At 47.4% G+C, this 21,948-nt stretch overlaps 1 protein-coding gene across 1 annotated transcript in view; it reads left to right on the top strand.

Moving 5' to 3' along the window:
* The first annotated feature begins 542 nt into the window (after positions 1-542).
* ADARB2 (adenosine deaminase RNA specific B2 (inactive)) overlaps positions 543-21,948 on the top strand; it is a 119,594-nt gene continuing 98,188 nt past the window's right edge. Inside the window, exons 1-2 of the mRNA XM_038755785.1 lie at positions 543-625; positions 15,033-15,949. Of these exons, the coding sequence (XP_038611713.1) occupies positions 604-625; positions 15,033-15,949 (939 nt within the window). The 5' untranslated portion in view covers positions 543-603. The remainder of the gene's footprint in view (positions 626-15,032; positions 15,950-21,948) is intronic.

Genomic DNA, 21,948 nt, shown 5'->3' with positions numbered 1-21,948 from the left:
TCTTCCTGGGGGGCCATAGCCTTACGCCGATATTTCACTTGTGTGTTAAGGCTACTGCCTATTATTTCTCTTCAGACTTCATCAGTTTTTAAATACTCAACTCATGATCCATGGAAAAAATTGGTCCAGGCAAAATAAAAAGTGCTAGTGCTATTTTCTTTATACTAGTTTCAGAAGCAACCAAGTCCTCACTAGGTGGAAACAGTGCCCCATCTGGGATTTAGTAAGGATTCTGACAATAGAGCTATTACTTGAAGTTTTAACATCTCTCTCTGCCCTTAGAGGTGGGGAAGGAAAATGCCAAAAGCGAGAAGGCATGAAAGATAGAAATCATCATCTACAAAATTGGGTGGAGGGAAGAATTTGATAAAATGCTGTCAGAAATTCAATGAAGGACTGAGCCAGAAATAAAATGGTTGAAGCCGAAGCCACCTCCTGACCTTTCTTGTCTGAAGAATCAGTAATAAGAAAATATGAGCAGTTTGGTACTTGTGAAACACTTGTGACAAGAGTGTCTCTCCTTTTTTTTTTTCTCCAGAAAAAGTAAACCTGTTATCAACCTTCATCACTCCCTTCAAGTACCTCAGCCCTGCTGCCCCAAATATGGAAGACGAAGACAATTTAAGTAAGCTGCTTCTCTTCTCCATACAGAGACAAATAGTAAGGCAAATTTGAAGTATTGTGTGTATTGCTGGAGCCAGTAGCTTAGGGCAGGCAACTGCAGGGCTTGGACTATCAATCTCTTGCTCCCAAAAGGAAATTAACTCAAAACATGAAACCGGCCCAAATCTTAAGCCAGCTCAGGAATGAAGCCAGATGGGGGCCTTCATATCCCACAGTCAATGCCCCATGATCAGCTCTGGCTCATTTGACCTGCCTTAGCCATTGTTACCTCCCGGAATCAGGGCAGCATCTTGGTTCAGGAAAAGGTCCAGGGATTATCCTTCCTCTGCTGAACATAAAGGGAAAGAAAGATCAAATTGCAGGCCGTGACACTGAGAAGAGTAGTGTCAATCCATCTATTGTTTTATGGTATTTATTGCATGCCTACTGAGTGCAAAGCACTGTGCTAAGAGCTTGGGAGGGCATAACAACAACAAATAGCATGTTCCTGTCCCTCAAAGAGCTAACAGTGTAATGGAGGAGATGGACAGGAAAAAAACTGGTTACCAATAGTGGGGCAGGATATTGCAGGGAGTGGACAAAGGTTTCAGAATGAAATAGCTGAGTAGATCTAGAACTCACAAATAAATATCAATCAATCATACTTATTGAGCACTTCTTGTGTGCAGCATACTCCACTGAGCATTTGGGAGAATACACTATAACAGAGTTGGTGAACATTCCCTGCACACAGTGCTTAGAGTCTAGAGGGGAAAACAGACATTAGTGTGATTAAATTACAGATACGTACATAAGTGATGCAGAGCTGAGGGTGGGGTGAATAAAAAGTACAAATCCAAGTGCAAGGGTGATGCAGAGGGAGTGGGAAAAGAAATGATGCCTTAGAGAGGGAAGGCCTCTTGGAGGATACTTACTTATTATAGATATATGTGCATATAACATATGTCATATAAATAGACATGTTCAAAAGTGCTGGGGATAGGATTAAGATGTGTTAGGATCAATGGTGACCGTTGGGTTGAAGCGAATAGGAGAAGACTTTCTGGAGGAAGAGTAGGGAATTTTTAGGGTGGCTTTGAAGGTAGGGAGAGTTGCAGTCTGGTGGTTGTAAAAGGGGAAGGAATTCCTCACTGGGGGAACAGCGTGAAGGTGAGGAAGTCCATTAGAAGTGAGCTTGGGAAGAACAGAAGGTGCAATCTGGGGAGTAGCCGGTGAACAAGAGGGAACATGCAAGATGGGATGGGCTGGTATGCGAGCGTTAAGTGGCCTTTCTCCATTCTGAGAGCGTAGGTGAAACGCCTGGCACCAATTAGCGAACATCATGCTGCCGTCTTGTTTGTGACATATTGTTGGGCACTTAAAATACGCAGATAAATATTCCAAACCTTACGAACACCTCTTTGCATTTTAATGTCACCGAACAGATGGGTTACTTTGTGAGCCAGAAGCGGTAAAACGTTGTTCTCCTCGAACGGGGAGGGGGAGGCTGGGGGATTTTGTCAGTGCGGCGGCGAATCTTTCCTGGTTTGACCGTGGAAAGACGGAGGGAGGGATTTCCTGGAAGGTTGTGGCCTTTTCTGCCATTAGCCCAGGCGGCAGGCACTAGACCCGACCCGAGTACCTACGTTGGCAGGTATCGACAACGCCTTTAAGGACCAGTAACTTGGACGATGTTGAGATTCCCCTGGGGATGACCACCCCAGCCCAGGAGTATATAATCTGCAAAGGCCCATCTGAATTCAGCTGTTTCCACACTGACACTGGAGGGTCTTGAAAATCGTCTCCGATTTGTTCGTGGCCAAAGGCAGACACTGCCGGACCCTTTACTGACGATGGCAATTCGGACATTAGCAAAAACTCCAGAGCATATTTTCTGTTAGAATGATATTAGTAGCAGAGCTCCTCTCTAAACCATAAGCTCCCTTGGGGCGGGGAACGTCTACTAACGCTATTGTACGCTCTCCAAGCATTCAGTACAGTGCTCTGCACACAGTAAGTGTGTATTGACTGATTGATTGCAGTACATCATACCGTGCATTCGGGAGAGCGTATAGCGGGCATGAATTATATTCCCTTCAATTGAACAAACAATTGAATGTGCCTATACACACGACTGCTGAGGACGTGGGTACGTAAAAGTACGTAAGTTCCGGTTGTCGCTGTCAAGTTGACACGACTCTGGCTGCTGGCAATTAATCGGGGAAGGTTTGTTGGAAGACCAATCCAGCAGGGAAAGAGAATGGTCTAGAGACAGTTTAAGCCAGTTTGGAAGCTGTTTTTCACGGTCCAGTCAAGGCCTCAAAGGACTCCCCCAGGTATAGTGTGTTTTGAAAATGCAGCATTAATCTACCCTGTGCCTTTCAGCACCTGAGCTGCACCAAGACGTAGCCTAGAGGTACAAAAGCTCTTCAGGTGACATCAAAGGGACTAAAATTGCTATTTTCTCTTAAAGAAATGGGGAATCCTGTGCCTCTCCTTCTGTTTTCCCTTTTAATGCTTAAAAGCTGTCATTTGCCCATCTCTGCACTCCCACGTTTATGTGAATTAAACACTGCTTCCTGTCATTAGCAAAATGACTTATGAGTTATAAATCACTTTAACTCCTCCAAAAAGAGAGCATTCCAAGACCGAGAGGCTTTCTAGAGTAGGTATCCACGGAAAGCTGGGCTCTTCCTAGGTGCAGAAACCAGGCCCTGTAACACAAGGGCTCACAATCTAAGAGGAAGCAGCAACAGGTTTCTTACCCCCATTTTACAGCTGGGGAAACCGATGCCCGGAAAGGTTAAGTGATGTGCCCAGAGTCACCCAATAAGCCAGGGGCAGAGCTGGGGCTAGGCCCTTCGGACCCTTGGTCTTTTCCACTAGGCCATGCTGCTTTCTCCTGACAGAGTGACTACACACTGGTTTGCCTTTGGTGCTTTTTCAGGTGACCCGCCTCTTTCTTTCTCTGTGCCGCTGCTCGCAGAGTTTCAGTTAAAACATTCTTTTAGTTGCAGCCCTGCTCACCAGACAACTGCAGCTGAAGCTCTCCCCCCTAACCCAGAACTGGGAATCCAAAAATTTAGAAGCCCAGAACTTAAAGTAGCTATACCCATTCTTCCTTTCTTTCTTGGGCCTCCCAATCCTAGGCATATCAGCCAGTCCTTTCCTTTACATTATTTGGAACACGTATGTGTCCCAGTGAACCTAAAACAGAAGATGGGAAAGACTCCTCCTTTTCTTCTCCCCTGCCTGGTCACTTTAACTCAGACAATCACCTGGTCTACCTGCTCTCAAGGCAGGAAGCCTGGCTACCTTGAGAGATCAAGGAAATCTCCAAAATTCCCTCGTGTTGAAATAATCCCTAAACTATAACAAAGGAAGATAATATGAGTGGGCCAGGTTCTAGCTTATAAAGACAGTAAAGTGTACCTCCTAAACTGGGCAGATAACTGTCGTGAGATGCGGAGGTCAGTTGAAGATGAAAATTCAAATTCAAATGGCAGAAAGTTTTAAAAAAAAAAAAAAACCTGGATCATCCCAAATATATGAATTAGTTTAATATGGACACAGGCACGATCCATATCTCTTTATTTGCTGACACAAACTAAATTGATGGCTGTATAGCACCTAACGAGTTCATTGTTATCAAGTAGTATTAGAAGCAGCATGGCTCAGTGGAAAGAGCCCGGGCTTTGGAGTCAGAGGTCATGGGTTCAAATTCCGGCTCCGTCAATTGTCAGCTGTGTGACTTTGGGCAAGTCACTTCACTTCTCTGTGCCTCAGTTACCTCATCTGTAAAATGGGGATTAAGATTGTGAGCCCCACGAGGGACAACCTGATCACTTTGTAACCTCCCCAGCGCTTAGAACAGTGCTTTGCACATAGTAAGCGCTTAATAAATGCCATTATTATTCTTATTTATTAAGGCTCTATCTGCAAATGGCTTAAGCTGAACTGGTGCTGGCTTCTAGAGGCCTCCTATCATCTCGTATAAGACATCGTCATTCAGAAGTCCCTTTTGATTTTTTTAAATTGTGTTTCTGACTCACTTTCCTCGCAGTTTGTACCAGTGGAAGTACCATTTGACCCGGATAGGTCATTACATGTCCAACTCCTCTTCCCAGCTTGGACCCGGCATATTTCTGTTTGAGCGTTGGGTGGGGGAAGTTATGGACCGATCATGTTCCAGGGGGAAGAACTTCCATTTCTAAACTGTCCCCTCACGCCAAGCCTTTACCTCCTACCTCCAGGGCTTCCACCTGGGGCATTTCCCAGTGCCTGATTACCTTACATCTGCCCCAGCACTCAGTACAGTACTAGGCATATGGTAAGCGCTTAACAAGTAGCACAGCTCTTAGTTACTAATCGGCAAAAGCGGTGGACACTGACGACGGCAGTAAGGCAAATCCACGCACCCTTCTGCCCTCATAAAATACAGTAATAATAATAATGAGACTGGGAGGCCACTGTTGGGTAGGGACCGTCTCTATATGTTGCCAGTTTGTACTTTCCAAGCGCTTAGTACAGTGCTCTGCACACAGTAAGCGCTCAATAAATACGACTGATTGATTGTATTAAGCGCTTAACAAGTAGCACAGCTCTTAGTTACTAATCGGGAAAAGCGGTGGACACTGACGACGGCAGTAAGGCAAATCCATGCACCCTTCTGCCCACATAAAGTACAGTAATAATAATAATAATATAATAATATGATGGCATTTACTAAAAGCTTACTATGTGCAAAGCACTGTAATAATAACAATGAGACTGAGAGCCCACTGTTGTGTAGGGACCGTCTCTATATGTTGCCAATTTGTACTTCCCAAGCGCTTAGTACAGTGCTCTGCACACAGTAAGCGCTCAATAAATACGATTGATTGATGTATTAAGCATTTCCTATGTGCAAAGCTATGTTTTAAGTACTGTGGGGGTTACAGGGTGATCATGTTTTCCCACGGGGGGCTCACAGTCTTAATCCCCATTTTACAGATGAGGTAACTGAGGCCCAGAGAAGTTAAGTGACTTGCCCAGAGTCACACAGCTGGCAAGTGGCGGAGCCGGGATTTGAACCCATGACCTCTGTCTCCAAAGCCCGGGCTTTTTCCACTGAGCCACGCTGCTTCACATAGGGATAGGTGCCATGAGAACGTGTGAGAAAATTATTTGATGAAGCTCACCGAACCTCGAGTCCATCTCCAGGAGGCCCCAGCCTCTTCATTGCTCCAGAATTGTTGTCTTCAACTCCCAGTTCCCCGGAAACAAGCGCGCCGAGCCAGGGGTGTGGACCCATGCCGGACGTAAAGGAATCTAGTGCAACATCAGTTTGGGACAGGGGGCAATCAGTCGGTCATTTGTACTGAATGAGCGCTTACTGTGTACTGTACTGTACACTGTACTAAGTGCACTAAGCACACTGTACTAAGTGTACTAAGCATACTGTACTAAGTGTACTCAGTGGAAAGAGCCTGGGTTTTGGAGTCAGAGGTCATGGGTTCAAATCCCAGCTCCGCCACTTGTCAGCTGTGTGACTTTGGGCAAGTCACTTAACTTCTCTGCGCCTCAGTTCCCTCATCTGTCAAATGGGGATTAAGACTGTGAGCCCCCTTGGGACAACTTGATCACCTTGTAATCTCTCCAGTGCTTAGAACAGTGCTTTGCACATAATATGTGCTTAATAAATGCCATCATTATTATTATTATTACTAAGCAAAGTGTACTAAGTACACTGTGCTGTGTACTAAGTACACTGTACTGAGTGTACTAAGCACACTACTAAGTGCACTAAGCACATTGTACTAAGTGCACTAAGCACACTACTAAATGCACTAAGCACACTGTACTAAGTGCACTAAGCACACTGTATTAATTGCACTAAGCACACTGTACTAAGTGCACTAAGCACATTACTAAATGCAGTAAGCACACTGTACTAAGTGCACTAAGCACACTGTACTAAGTGCACTAAGCACACTGTACTAAGTGCACTAAGCACACTGTACTAAGTGCACTAAGCACACTGTACTAAGTGCACTAAGCACACTGTACTAAGTGCACTATGCACACTACTAAGTGCACTATGCACACTGTACTAAGTGCACTAAGCACACTGTACTAAGTGCACTAAGCACACTGTACTAAGTGCAGTAAGCACACTACTAAATGCAGTAAGCACACTGTACTAAGTGCACTAAGCACACTGTACTAAGTGCACTAAGCACACTACTAAATGTAGTAAGCACATTGTACTAAGTGCACTAAGCACACTACTAAATGCACTAAGCACACTGTACTAAGTGCACTAAGCACACTGTATTAATTGCACTAAGCACACTGTACTAAGTGCACTAAGCACATTACTAAATGCAGTAAGCACACTGTACTAAGTGCACTAAGCACACTGTACTAAGTGCACTAAGCACACTGTACTAAGTGCACTAAGCACACTGTACTAAGTGCACTAAGCACACTGTACTAAGTGCACTAAGCACACTGTACTAAGTGCACTATGCACACTACTAAGTGCACTATGCACACTGTACTAAGTGCACTAAGCACACTGTACTAAGTGCACTAAGCACACTGTACTAAGTGCAGTAAGCACACTACTAAATGCAGTAAGCACACTGTACTAAGTGCACTAAGCACACTGTACTAAGTGCACTAAGCACACTACTAAATGTAGTAAGCACACTGTACTAAGTGCACTAGGCACAGCGTACTAAGTGCACTAGGCACAGCGTACTAAGTGCACTAAGCACAGCGTACTAAGTGCACTAAGCACACTATACTAAAAGTGCACTAAGCACACTGTACTCAGCACTTGGGGGAGTGAGATATAGCAGAATCAGTGGACACGTTCCCTGCCCACAAGGAGTTTACAGTCCTTGTAAACCTGCTGGTTTAATAATAATAATGTTGGTATTTGTTAAGCGCTTACTATGTGCAAAGCACTGTTCTAAGCGCTGGGGGGAACACAAGGAGATGAGGTTGTCCCGTGTGGGGCTCACAGTCTTAATCCCCATTTTACAGATGAGGGAACTGAGGCACAGAGAAGTGAAGTGACTTGCCCAAGGTCACACAGCAGACATGTGGGGGAGGTGGGATGCAGAGGAAGACCTGCTGAATACTGGGCTGGTTGGTGTAAAACCAGTGGGGTGGCAACCCCCGAAGTCCGGGGCCGTGAACTTCACCCTTGCCCAGTGGCAGCCCTCTAAGGGTGCCCAGAGTAACCTCCAACCCCTCTTGCCTGCAGCCCCCGAGTGCAAGCAGAGACTGGGCTGAGCAGCTCTTCCTCTTCCCCGTGTACGGGGCTGCTTGGCAACAGGGTAACCTTCAGCAGGAACAATATTATCTCTTCAAATGTAGCGTGGAGAATCGGATGGCTAGTTCTCCAGAGCCCTTCTGACCCGGAGACATAGGCAGTGTCATTATTAGTGATGCATTATAGTTCTGAAAAGCACTTGATGATGCAGGCTAGCCCAGTTAACTCTTGTGTGCATAATAACCAGAGGAGGGAAAAAGGCAGAAATGAAAGGGGAGAGGAGAAGGGTGAGAAAATGAGTAAATACACGTAAACCCGGTAACGTCTTTCTTTCACGCTATTAAAGTTGATAACAATAACAGCATGGTGTTACAAAGCAAAGAAAGCCTTCCCCAAGCCTCTCCAATTTCTGAAAGATGATAATCAGGGCAGTTCATGTAGGGACTATTATAATGGCGAAGTCCCATCAAAAACAAGACATTTTACTTTGAAAGCAAAATGGCAACAAGAACTGCAAATCTGTATTTTAGTTCCTCAAAAATGCCACTTCTTTTATGTCTTAAACCTTTAAACTTGGCTCTATGTTCGAGGACATCTATTGTCAAATTAGATAATGGAGTGTTGGCTCCTCAAGGGAAAAAAACCAGGGTGAGTTAACAAGGAAGAAAATGATCTCATTGTGCTTTCCCCCCCAACATATGCATCTCTGACTTCCACATTTCCTTTTAATCCTTTGCAGTTTTGAAATTGTCCGTGATTGTTCTGTTATGGCTGCTTACAGTGTTTTTCTAATGTAGTTTGGAGTCATTGGCCTGCCTTTTCTGATTTTCACAATAGGCATTCAGTCCTTATGCAACTGTGAGATAATCTCATGTTGTCTGCCAAGATCCTCAAAAAACCGTATTTTCCAGATATGCCATTGCAAAAATGTCTGAGATATAAAGTAACCTAGTAGCCGGTTTAGGTAGAAGCGAATGTTGCCTGTCAGGCCACCAGATTTCCAAGTATCTTCAGAAGGTTATTCCTTTTAGAATTTGGTCCGAAAATTCCTTCCTCGAAGCCCATTAAATGGATAGAGGAACGTAATGGGATTTGGGGATTAGATTGTCGGATCGAAAACGTAGAGACCTCGGTTCTGCTACTGACTCCACCACTGACGAGTGTGGCCTAAAGAAGAGCAGGTCACCACGGTGTTGGACAGAGCTGAAAATTGTGGCTAAAAAACACACACCTGACACGAGTGGGAGTGGAGGCGTCTGCGGCTCAGACACCTTCCTGCTGCAGTCGGTGGCTGCTTTGACAGAGGAAGTCAACTGAGGTCTCAGAGTCGCAGGGAAGAGTTTGCAAAATGTCCAGGAGTGAAAGTTGTGGATTAAAAAAAATGCAAAGGGAAGTGACAGTGAACAAAGTGGAAACCCCTGGTTTCCCAGGCCTTGAACCTTCCTGAAGGAACGGGTTGAAATTGATCCAACTGGTGGAGGCCAGTTTTATTCTCTTACCCTGCCTTTTGTTTACTACCTGAACTAGCCTTAGTTGGTAAAACCAACTGGTGAAAAATAAGTTCAGCCAATCGACAGTATTAATTGAGCCCTTGTTGTGGCAAGAGTACTGTAGTAAGTGCTTAGGAAAATGTCAGTCAATCAGTTGTATTTATTGAGCACTTACTGCAGAGCACTGTACTAAACGGTTGGGAGACTACAATACTGAACAGACACAGTCCTTGCCCTAAAGGACCTTTTAACTGAGTGGGGTAGACTGACGTTCAAATGACTCACAGCTGGAGAACTAGAAGAGTTGTTATTATTATTATTATTATTATTATTATTATTATTATTATATCTGCTGTGTGACCTTGGCCAAGTCACTTCATTTCTCTGTGCTTCAGTTACCTCATCTGTAAAATGGGTATTAAGACTCTGAGCTGGTGTGGGACAGGGACTGTGTCCAACCCGATTTGCTTGTATTTTCCCCCCCAGTGTTTAGTACAGTGCCTGGCACATAGTAAGCACTTAACAAATACCACAATTAGTAGTAGTAGTAGGTAACAGTAGTAGTGGTAGTAGTAGTAGTAGTATTGAAGAGGAGGAGACCTATAGAGATGAGCATTGTTCTCTGGTCTTTCTGCACAGTTTTTCCAGGGATTGGGTGTCCATGTCCACTGGATAGGCCAGTTTTCACCCATCTATTATGATTTGGCCATGGACACCTCCATGTCTACTATTTTTATTTCAAGCACTTAACCTACCTCCCCCTTGGCTAGTCCTGTGGCTCATAAGTGGCACCGGTGTTTTCAGGGTCCAGGGAAGGGAACAAAATGCGTGGAGGAAGGGGGAGGGTTAGGGATACCCCCAGAAACATGTTCCAGGTTCTCTGGATTTCTACAGAAGTTTGTGCACGACATCGTTATGTTCCTTTCTGTAATGCAGCATTGAGAAGCACCATGAAATAGTGGCTAGAGCATGGGCCTGCGAGTCAGAAGGTCATGGGTTCTAATCCTGTTCTGTCATCTGTCTGCTGTGTGACCTTGGGCAAGTCACTTCATTTCTCTACGCCTCAGTTACCTCATCTATAAAATGGGGATTGAGACTGCGAGCCTCACATGGGATGGGGACTGTGTCCAACTCGACTGGCTTGTATCCACCCGAGCGCTTAGTACAGTGCTTGGCACTTAGTAAGCACTTAACAAATACCTTCATTACTATTTTTATTATTATAAATTAATTAATGGTGTTTATTGAGGGCTTACTGTATGCAGAGCCGTGTACTAAAATGCTTGGGAAAGCACAGTCAGAGTTGCACAGGACTTAAGCCTGTTTCTTCTGCGTCGAGAAAGGCCCTTCCAGAATTAGCAAGTGCCGTCAGTGTTTGCCTGAGCCATGATCTGACCTGTGTCTAAAACATTTAGACTTCTAAGCCCCTGCCAACCCCTACATCTACAGGTGTGAATTTAGCGGAAATCAGAGTGAATCTGCTGAATACCCACATGGACCCTAACAAACATACACACGCACGCACACATGCAAGACAACAAGACACAAGCCCAGCAGCAAGAGCTATGGCTATAAGTAATCCCCTAAATGTTCTTAGACTGAGATATGTTTTAGTCATTAAGGCTGAGAGTCAACTAAACGGAAACATAATCGATAAATAGGCTTTTAAAACTTGACTACCAAGTTCCCTTTTTCTTTTTCCCCTTCCCTGCCTCTGGAGTCATTACGCATGCTAATTAGGCTTGAAAAAACCTATTAAGTAAAAAGAGTGCAAGGTGAGGTGAGACATATAAAGCTTTAATAGTTCCTTAAAAAAAAAAGGGGGGAGTCCTAAACATTTCATGAAGGAAAGAAAAAAAGCCAAAATTGTAAAGGAGCCAGTGTAACCTTTAAGTATGCAACTTTAAAACAATCAAGGCAGAAATTTGTTCATTCCATAGTATCTGTTGAGCGCTTACTGTGTGCAGAGCACTGTACTAAGCACTTAGAGACAATCCCTACCCAACAACGGGCTCACAGTCTAGAAGGGGGAGACAGACAACAAAACAAAACAAGCAGACAGGCATCAAAACAGCTAGCAGAGATAAATGAAGTTTGGCAAGTTGGATCCAGTCACTGTTCCTGGCTGACACTTTCCTTTACATGGAGCTTAAAGGAAACTGGTTACATTTTCCTGAACCTGCGACAGGATTGCGTTCCTTTGTCTCACTTTCTTCCACTATCATTTCTCCCCTCATTCTACTCTGGCTTCCCCACTCCCATCACCCCCACTGAAAGTGGTCCTTCTGACTCTGCTCTCATTTTCATACTAGGCAGCAGGTTAGGAGCAAAATAAATGTCCCAAGAGAAGTGCGTGTTTTGAGTGTTAATGACTCTCCCATTGCTTTCATTAAGTGGGTTGAGATATATATAAATGAAAATACAGGCAGTGGACTGAACTACAGTCCTAAAACAGCTTAGTGCTGTGGGAGCCAGAAGGAAGAAATTTATTCTGGTACTGTGATGAGGAGTGAAGTAGCCATAACCTTGATTTGTGATTTCAAAGCACAGCCAACGGTGAGGTCACATGAAGCTTGAGGGTGTTATCAATTGAAACAGCAGCCTGACTAAGTTTTGAAATTAGAGGGTCAGGTCCAGAGCTTAAAAAGTGGGGTCTGGGAAGGTAGCACAGGAAATTCAAAGATAGTGGAGGGATCAAGGACTCCGCTGGAGAAATATTCTAGGTTTGGAGCAATGTTTACTGCCATAAAAAGGGCGCGTGTGATATCCTGTTATGCCCCATTGCTGGGGACTCTCTCAGGGCACATCAAGATTGGAACTCGAGCCTGGGAGTCAGAAGGACCAGGGTTCTAATTCCAGCTCTGCTACTTGTCTGCTCTGTGACCTTGGGAAAGTCACCTGACTTCTCTGTGCCTCAGTTACCTTATCTGCAAAATGAGATTAAGACTGTGAGCCCCAGGTGGGACATGGACTGGGTCCAACTTGATTAGCTTGTGTCTACCCCAGTGCTTAGTACAGTGCCCGGCACAGAGTAAGCGTTTAACAACCTCCATAAAAGCAACAAAACGTGATGGCTCCTGGAAGAAGATTGGGTGTCACTCTGCAGGCCACAAGAGTGGTCCCTTGGGAGAATCTGCACCTCTGATGTAGCCAGGAGAGGTGGCTGGGGTGACCAGGCCAAGTCGGCGGTCTTTCCAATGAAATCGTAGACCGTTTCCTGGCCACTTTTGGCCCTTGAAAGATCCCAGGGCATTTTTCATCCAAGCAAGGGAGCTAAGCCACAGTGTCCTGGCAGCAGCCCAGCCTCAGTAATTGCATTCTGCTTCCACTCTCTGTCTTTCCCTGGAGTTTCAGGTTGGACCCAGCATCCTTGGCTTCCTGACATAAATGGAGGCGCAGCGTGACCGTGCTCTCTCAAAGTGCAGCCCAGGCCCAAGTCGGGGGAGAAGGACACTGACGCTGTGTCACCTGCCTCAGAGTAGGGGGAGGGAAGGGTGCCCGGGGCAGGGAGGACCGCCAACCAGCTCCTAGGCCCGAAGCGCTCAGAATGGTTTCCGTGGGAGGGCAGAGAGAGTAGCAGCTGCTGGGTTTCCTGTAGCGGAACAACTCCCTGACAGCTCTCTGCCCTCTCCCAGCCTGAGATCTCAAAGCTCTTACAGAGGCAGTCAAGGGTGCCCATGGATTCCGAGATCAGCACTTGAAATCATCAGATAAGTCACAGCCCCTGTCTCCCAACAGGGCTCACAGTCCAAGGGGCAGGGAGAACAGGAATTTAATCCCCATTTTACAGGTGAGGAAATCGAGGCACAGGGAAGTTGAGTGGCTTGCCCAAGGTGACACACCAGACAAGTGGTCCCCTGACTCCCGGGCCCCTTTCCACTAAGCCACAGTAACCGCAAGGTGATTCTGCAGGTTAAAGGTGACCCTCATTTAAGCCAGGGCTAATGTTCCCAATTTTCCATCACCCCTCTTTCTCTCTGTTGGTCTTTACCCTGATGATTAGGACCTCCACTTGAGAGAAGTGATAAACCAAACTGGGCTGCTTGTTGGTGGCGCTTATAAAAACAAGAAGTCTAAGATCCTTGCGGTCAGGGAATGGGTCTCCTCCTTGTTATGTACTTGCTTGGCACATAGTAAGTGCTTAACAGATACCAGCACTCCTAAGCACTTAGAACTGTACCTAGAATAATCACTTAGAGCTGTGAGGATACCTAGACGAGAGGAGATAGGAGCCCAGAAGATCAGTTCAGCAGCCTGGCTGAGGAGAGAAGCGGCCTAGCCTAGTGGGTAGAGCACAGGCCTGGGAATCAGAAGGAACTGGGCTCTAATTCCAGCTCCGCCACTTCTCTGCTGTGTGACCTTGGGCCAGTCGCTTCATTTCTCTCTGCCTCAGTTACCTCATCTGTAAAAATGGGGTTTACGACTATGAGCCCCATGTGAGACAGGGACTGTGTCCACCCTGATTAGCTTGTGTCTACCCCAGAACTTAGTACAGTGCCTGGCACATAGTAAGCGTTTAACAAGTACCACTTTATTGTAGGTGTGAGGCCCCGGGGGGGAGCAAGCAGGGCAGCAGCCTTCCAGAAGTGGGGGGAAGGTGGTAAGACCTGAATTCTGCAGGGCACCCAGGAAACGCAGTGGGGAATCAGCCCAAACTGGGAATTTACAAACAAATTTCCTCTAGACACAGACTAGACACCCTACGCTAGCGTGAATTGGGAAGTCTCTCCATTGCAAAAGGCTTCCGTGCTCACATGCATAGCCAGCTTTGCGCAAAGCCACTGACCTGGGTGAGAAATGATTATGCCAGGCAAGAAGTAGAACTGCTAGTCTCATTGATTTCATACCATTAATCACCTATGGGCTTGAAATGTTATTAATAATGAGGAGCAGTGTGCCCTAATGGATAGAGCACGGGCCTCGGAGTCAGAAGGACCTGGGTTCTAATCCCAGCTCTGCCACTTGTCTGCTGTGTGACCTTGGTCAAGTCACTTCACTTCTTTGTTTCTCAGTTCTCATCCGTAAAATGGGGATTAAGATTGTGAGCCCCATGTGGGGCGTGGACTGTGTCCAACCTGATGATCCTGTTTCCACCCCAGTGCTTTGTACATTCATTCATTCTATCGTATTTATTGAGCGCTTACTGTGTGCAGAGAACTGTACTAAGCGCTAAGTACAGTGCCTGGCCCATAGTAAGAGCTTAACCAATACTGTTAAAAAATAGTAATAATTGTTGCATGTATTAAGTGCTTACTGTGTACCAAGTGCTTCACTAGGCACTGGGGTAGATACAGGGCTCACAGTCTAAACAGGAAGGAGAATAAAGCCGTTTACCTCTACTTTACAGATGAGGAAACTGAGGCATAGAGAAGTTAAGTGACTCGCCCAAGGTCTCATGGCAAGCAGGTCTCCTGACTCCCAGTCCCTTGTTCTTTCCACTGGGCCCTGCTGTTTTTCAAGTGCATGGTCAGTGATGTGAACTTATTCCAGCGCTTAGAACAGTGCTTTGCACATAGAGCTTAATAAATGCCATCATTATTATTATCATTATTTACAATACCGATTTACCTATGTTTTTTGTGCCTCTCGGGTTCCAAGCCCCACGATGTTATTTCATTGCAATGGCAACAACGCATCTCCTCCTGCATCTGAGTGTATTTATTTTTGCCCCTCAGGTACCAGCAGCACAGAAGTCAAGGAAAACCGAAACGTGGGAAACCTAGAAGCGAAACCACTCCCCGCCAGCGACAGGTCGCGGGGAGGGTCGGCAAGCGTGAAGAGGAAAAGGCCCCTAGAGGAAGGGAACAGCGGTCCTTTCTGCAAACTGCAGCTGATCTGGAAGAAGCTCTCGTGGTCGGTGGCCCCCAAGAACGCTCTGGTCCAGCTCCACGAGCTGAAACCCGGTCTGCAGTACCGGACGGTCTCCCAGACGGGCCCGGTCCACGCCCCCATCTTCGCCGTGGCCGTGGAAGTGAACGGACTGACGTTCGAAGGCACGGGCCCCACGAAGAAGAAAGCGAAGATGCGGGCGGCCGAGTTAGCCCTGCGATCGTTCATTCAGTTCCCCAACGCCTGCCAGGCTCACTTCGCCATGGGCAACGGCGCCAGCCCGCCCACGGATTTCACCTCGGACCAGGCCGACTTCCCGGACAGCCTGTTCAAGGAGTTCGAGCCGTCGGCCCGCGGCCAGGACTTGCCGGGCTGCCACCCCGTGAGCGGCCCGTGGCTGGCCGGCCCCCGGAGGCGCGCGCTGCCCTTCCGCCACACGCTGGACTTGGTGGCCGCCCCCCAGCCGCCGCCGAACCCCGCCAAGACGCCGCCGTCCTCCGTCGAGAGCGAAAAGAACCCGGTAGTGCTCCTGAATGAGCTGCGAGCGGGACTGAGGTACGTCTGCCTTTCGGAGACCGTGGAGAAGCGGCACCCCAAGAGTTTTGTGATGGCAGTGAGAGTGGATGGGAGAACGTTTGAAGGCTCAGGACGTAGCAAGAAGCTGGCCAAAGGCCAAGCAGCGCAGGCTGCACTGCAGGCCCTCTTTCACGTTCGGCTGCCCTCCCGCATCCCCAGCAGGAGTAAATGTACCCGTTTGCCACAGGTGAGACCCATCAGGGAGCCGTCACCCAGGTGAAAGAATGCTAAGATGCATGCGAATTGTTATTGTTCTTGCTGTAACTGAGGACCGTCCAACCACTCTCCTCCAGTTACCGTAAGCACCCGGCCCCTTCGCCGCCTGCCATCGAGCGCTTCCTTCCCCCAAAACGAGGCTTCACCACCGCGCACGCACAGAGGCCTTCCGGGTACTTATCGTTAGGAGCAATTTTGCAGGCTTTTTTGGTGAGAGGGCTGGGTGAATGGAAGGAGAGGAGAGCAGAGAATGTCAACACTCCAACCTCCCCCCAGGTAATGAGAGAATTAATGAAGCCAGGTAATTGTGGTAATGATGCCGCCGACTGCCGGAGCAGAGGCTGGAAGGAAAGCCCGCGGGGACGGGGCGGGGAGCGTCTTAGGTCTTACGGAGAGATTGCGTTCAGCTGGGAGGGGTGCGGGGGCGATGGTCCCGTTTCTCTGAGGACTGATGACGGGGAGGTGCGCTTCCCACCGCTAGCTCTCCGGCACCCTCGGAGGGCGTGGTGATGTGGGCTTCTTTTCTTCAGGAAACGGCTGCTATCGGTGGCTTTTTTTAACTTTCGGAGGTAGACTTTGAGGTTGTTGGAGAAAACCAGCAAAATGAGAAACGGCAGCTATTCCCCCGTGGATCCAAATGGAGTCTCCTTTCCCCTTAACGTTTCCCATTCTCGACTTTGGCTGCCACCTCTGGGCTGCCCTCTGCCACGTGAGGCCAAAACCCGGGCGGAATAGAGGGTCCTGTCGCTAGGTTTGAAATGCCACTGAAGTTGGGGAAGAAGTGGGGACGGTTCATTCATTCAATCGTATTTATTGAGCACTGACTGTGTGCAGAGTACTGTATAAAGTGCTTAGAAAATACAATTCGGCAACATATAGAGACAGTCCCTACCCAACAACGGGCTCGCCGTCTAGAAGGGGGGAGACAGACAGCAAAACTGAACAAGTAGACAGGTGTCAGGTGGAAAGGCTGTAGGAGCGCTCCGCATCGGGCCTCGCCAGCCAATTCCTGATCACCTCTGAGTAGTTATACTAGTACATTACTACTAGTAGCTGCACGTGATTTGGTTCAGGCCGCTGAATTAGGTGCTTGGAAAATACAGAATAAAGAAGTGGACATGTTTCCTGCCATTGATAGTAATAATAATAAGCACTGGGCAAAAGCGCCAGGGTACATCCAGATAATCAGTTCCAGTACAGTCCTTGATCCACATGAGGCTCACAAGAGACTTAATCTCTAAAGGAGGAGACCAATATAAGAACACTTACAGCTGGAGTGGACAAAGTAAGCATATATTCATGAGTGCTGGTAGAGCTACTTGGGGAAAAGCCTTGGAGCTGATTGTGACGAGTTTTTGTTTGAGGTGGAGACTCACGGGAAAGCATTGGAGGGTTCTGAGGAGAAAAGGAGACATGGGCCAAATGATGCTTCGGAAAGATGATCTGTGCAACGGGATGAAATGTAGATTGGAAGACGGAGAGGCTGGAGGGTGGGAGAGAGGTGAGGAGGCTCACGCAGTTGTCTAGCCAAGGGGAGACCAGAGCTCACACTGGGTGGATCCAGGAGGCAGAAAGAACCGACAGGATTTGGAAGTGGATCACATGAAAAAAAGTTGTAAGAGAATGATACCGAGGCTGCAAGCCTCTGGGAAGGGGAGGATGGTGGTGGTGTGTACTGAGATGGGAAAGTTAGGGGAAAGAACTGGTTTAGGGGGACAAAATGAGGTGCTCTGTTTCAGACAAGTTGAGCTTGAGGTGCTAGTGGGACATCCAAGTGGAGATGCCCCGAAAGGAAGAGGAGATGTAGGATTGCAGGTCAGGTGAGAGGTCACAGCTCTGAAGCAAGGCCGTTTACCCTCTTACCCTGCAGTTTTATTCGGACAGGTCACTGCCACTTCTTAGACCAAACGAATGCTTTCCAAACATGCAGCCGAGCTTCAGGGCCCCAGATCAGAGGGCAGCTGACAGTCGCCTTCAGAACTTTCCATTCCCACTCACCAGCCCTTAACCTTACTTTTGAGGACACTTTTCTTTTAAAGAATGGAAAACGATCCCCATCCTTCATTAATAGAGGATTAGCAAATGAAAGAAACACTTAGGGTGGAATTATTAACAGTGTCCTGGCCTTCATCACCTTATCCTTGTAATTAGATTCCATTTTCCTGTTCTGCTAGACGCAAAGGTCACAGATCTATTTAAACAATGCTCAGCATCACAAAAAATGTCCCCACATTATCAGGGAATGTTTCTGTGGATCAGCATAAAATAGCCACACAGATGTCTCATGTAAATAAACCCCCTCTAGAGATGAATAACAGGGATTATAGAGTAGTAATATTTACTCTCACAACCTGACATCCTTACTAACTACACATGCTGCTGGTTTAATCTCAGCTTTAAGCGAATTTCTGTTTAAAGGTCTTGACTACAGTGGGTGTATGGTCTTGGTAGCGAACTATTTGGAATATCACAACTGGTCTTTTTATGGGCTCGGGATTCTTCCTAGTATTAATAGTATTTATGAAGCCCTTACTGCGTGCAGAAGACTGTAGTGAGCACTGGGAGGAAATATCCAGGTGGGAATTAGCCTCAAGGAGGTAGGGGGGCTCACGTTAATTCGGTGGTATTTATTGAGCACTTTTTGTGTGCAGAGCTGTGGACTAAGTACTTGGGAGCATAGAATATAACAGAGTCGGGAGTGGATGATGAGAGAAGCAGCATGGCGTAGTGGATAGAGCACAGGCCTAGGATTCAGAAGGTCGTGGGTTCTGATTCCTGCTCTGCTACGTGTCTGCTGTGTGACCTTAGCCAAAACACTTCACTTCTCTGGGCCTCAGTTTCCTCATCTGTAAAGTGGGGGTTGAGGCTGTGAGCCCCATGTGGGACAGGGACTGTGTCCAACCCAATTTGCTTGTTTCCACCCCAGCACTAAGTACAGTGCCTGGTGCATAGTAAGTGCTTAACAAATGCCATCATTATTATTATTATTATTGTAAGCATCAGCCCAGGCCCCTCCTCTCATGTAGTGCTTCGCTCCCTGCTTGTCATCATCAGTGGTATTTATGGAGGGCTTACCAGTGCAGAGCTCAGTACTAAGCGCTGGCCATCACAGCTACTGGCCTGGAAGTTGAGGCGTGGGGGACACTGTGAACCGAACCCTCTTCCGCCAGCCCACGATGAACGGCGTCGGCAAATCTTCGCCCCGCTGCCGTCTTCCCCGCACCGTGGCGGAGCAGGGCACCGCTGCTACTTTGTAATAGTCTTTTGACCCCGGCGTGCAACACATCGGTTAAAGCCACCGCTGCTAAATTATTTTTTCTGACAGTCCACTAACCAGCGCGACTAGATGATGAAGGGCACGCCGCACAGCCCTCGTTGCAGGCTATTTATCACCCCCAGCGGCATCGCCGTCACTCCAGAAGGCTCATTAACCTCCTCTCTGGTTTCCTCCTCACCCGGCTCCCTCACTCTCCGTAGCCGGCTGCCGAGGCGACGGTTACCGGAGCCAATCGCCAACACCGGGGCGCCTCGATTTTGGCGTCCCGCGGGAAGAATGGGGGTTTTCCCAGTGGAAAAACCTAGATCCAGGGAAGTCATCTTGAAATGCTGTTCTCTTCCCGCAGCCTGGCCTCCCCCAGTTTTTTACTCCAGCTTCATTCAGCACCCTTCCCATGGGGTCACCCCTTTTGGTTCCAAGTGGCCGAGGGCCCCACCAGGGGTAAGGAGGGTGGTCAGCGACTTAGGAGAGAGAGCGTGAACATCGCCAAGGGACGGAGCAGCCACAGTACCTGCCCTGAAAGGGGTTCTCTGAGACACTTCGCTTTTCTGGACTCAGTTGTCCTCCCACCATTGCAATGACCCTGAAAAGCAATCCCCAGTAGGACATGAGATGGAGTATGTAGGTGTGTGTGTTTTCCTGCGTTCACCAATCAATCAGTAATACTTACCGATAGAGCACTTATCGTGTGCAGAGCACTGTACTGAGCACTTGGGAGAGTACAGTACGACAGAGCTCGTAGAAACGTTCCCTGCTCACAAGAAGCTTAAAGTCTAGAGGGGGAGACTGATGTTAATATGACTGAATTATGGATAGGGACATAAGGGCTGTGGGGCTGAGGGCGGGGTGAATAAAGGGGTGAATAAATCAAAGTACAGGGGTGATGCAGAAGGAAGTGGGAGAAGAAAAGCCTCTGGAGGTGCCTCCATTAAGGCTCTGATGTGTGCAAACACACCCTCATAGTGTATAGAAAGAGAGCGAGAGACCCCTTGGGTGCTAGTTCATCTTTTCACCCACCTCTCAGGCAGCCTTCCTAGACAGTCACCCACATGCTCTTTCCGAAGGCACAAGGATGCTACTTCAGTGAGTGGAACAAAGTGTAGGATGATGCCAAAAGCAGGGCACCTGGCTTTGGGTCCTTCTGTGGTACTATCATTGTTGTTATTATTCTTGTTGTTGTATTTGGTGAGCACTTACTATGCCGCAAGAGCTGTACTAAGCACTGGGGAAGATGTGAGACAAGCAGGTCAGACATAGTCGCTATCCCATAAGGGGCTCACAATCTAAGGGACAGGGAGAACAGGCATTTCATCCCCATTTTACAGAGAGGGAAGCTGAGGCCCAGAGAAGTTATGTGATTGCCCAAGGTGACACAGCAGGCAAGTGGCAGAGCCAGGATTAATAGTAATAATAATAATAATAATGGTATTTGTTAAGTGCTTAACTAACTCTTGCAGCATAGTAAGTGCTCACCAAATACAACAACAAGAATAATAATAACAATGATAATACCACAGAAGGACCCAAAGCCAGGTGCCCTGCTTTTGGCATCATCCTGCACAGCAGGCAAGTGGCAGAGCCAGGATTAATAATAATAGTAATAATAACAATGGTATTTGTTAAGTGCTTAACTATGTTCCAGGCACTGTACTAAGTGCTGTGGTGGATACAGGCAGATCGGGTTGGACACAGTCTCTGTCCCACGTGGGGCTTACAGTCTGAATCCCCATTTTACAGAGGAGGTAACTGGGGCCCAGAGAAGTGAAGTGACTTGCCCAAGGTCACACAGAAGACAAGTGGAGGGGCTGGGATTAGAGCCCATGACCTTCTGACGCCCAGGTCCGGGCTCTATCCACTCCGCCAGGATTAGAACCCAGGTCTCCCAGCTCCCAGGCCTGGGCTCTTTCCACGAGGTTGTCCGCAGTGACTTCCCAGTAGGCCTACTGGAATATGATCGGAGAGGATCATTTTCAGAGCAGCTCAGGAAAACACGGGGTATCCTGGTATAATAACCCCAGAGCAAGCTCTGAATTGAAACAGGTTAATAGGAAATACAGCTAATCGACAGCAAAGCGCTCACCTGGGCCTGGCCATCTGGTAGTTCCTAGGGACCTGAGAACTCCTTAACCACTGAAGAGAGAGGGCTGCAGAGAACTTCTCCCCCTTTTAGACTGTGAGCCCACTGTTGGGTAGGGACTGTCTTTATATGTTGCCAACTTGTACTTCCCAAGCGCTTAGTACAGTGCTCTACACACTGTAAGTGCTCAATAAATATGATTGATGATGATGAAGTGCTTACTATATGGGTCAGGTACTGTTCTAAGCACTGGGGTGATTACAAGTTAATTGATTCGGACACGGACTAAGCATGATATAGTTGATACAGCCCGGGCCTGAGAGTCAGAAGGTCATGGGTTCTAATCCTGGCTCTGCCACTCGTCCGCTGCGTGACCTTGGACAAGTCACTTCACTTGTCTGGGCCACTGTGACCTCATCTGTAAAATGGGGATCGAGACTGTGAGCTTCATCATGTGGGACAGGGACTGTGTCCAACCCGATTTGCCTGAATCCACCCCAGCGCTTAGAACAGTGCCTGCCACACAGTAAGTGTTTATAACAAATACCAGAACTATTATTATTGTGCTATTGATACCTGTCTACTTGTTTTGCTTTGTTTTCTTGTCTGTCTCCCC

Source organism: Tachyglossus aculeatus, chromosome 13, assembly GCF_015852505.1.
Source record: "Tachyglossus aculeatus isolate mTacAcu1 chromosome 13, mTacAcu1.pri, whole genome shotgun sequence".
NCBI lineage: Eukaryota > Metazoa > Chordata > Mammalia > Monotremata > Tachyglossidae > Tachyglossus > Tachyglossus aculeatus.
Note: the sequence above shows the minus strand (reverse complement) of the source record. Positions and strands in the feature narration are given on the sequence as shown.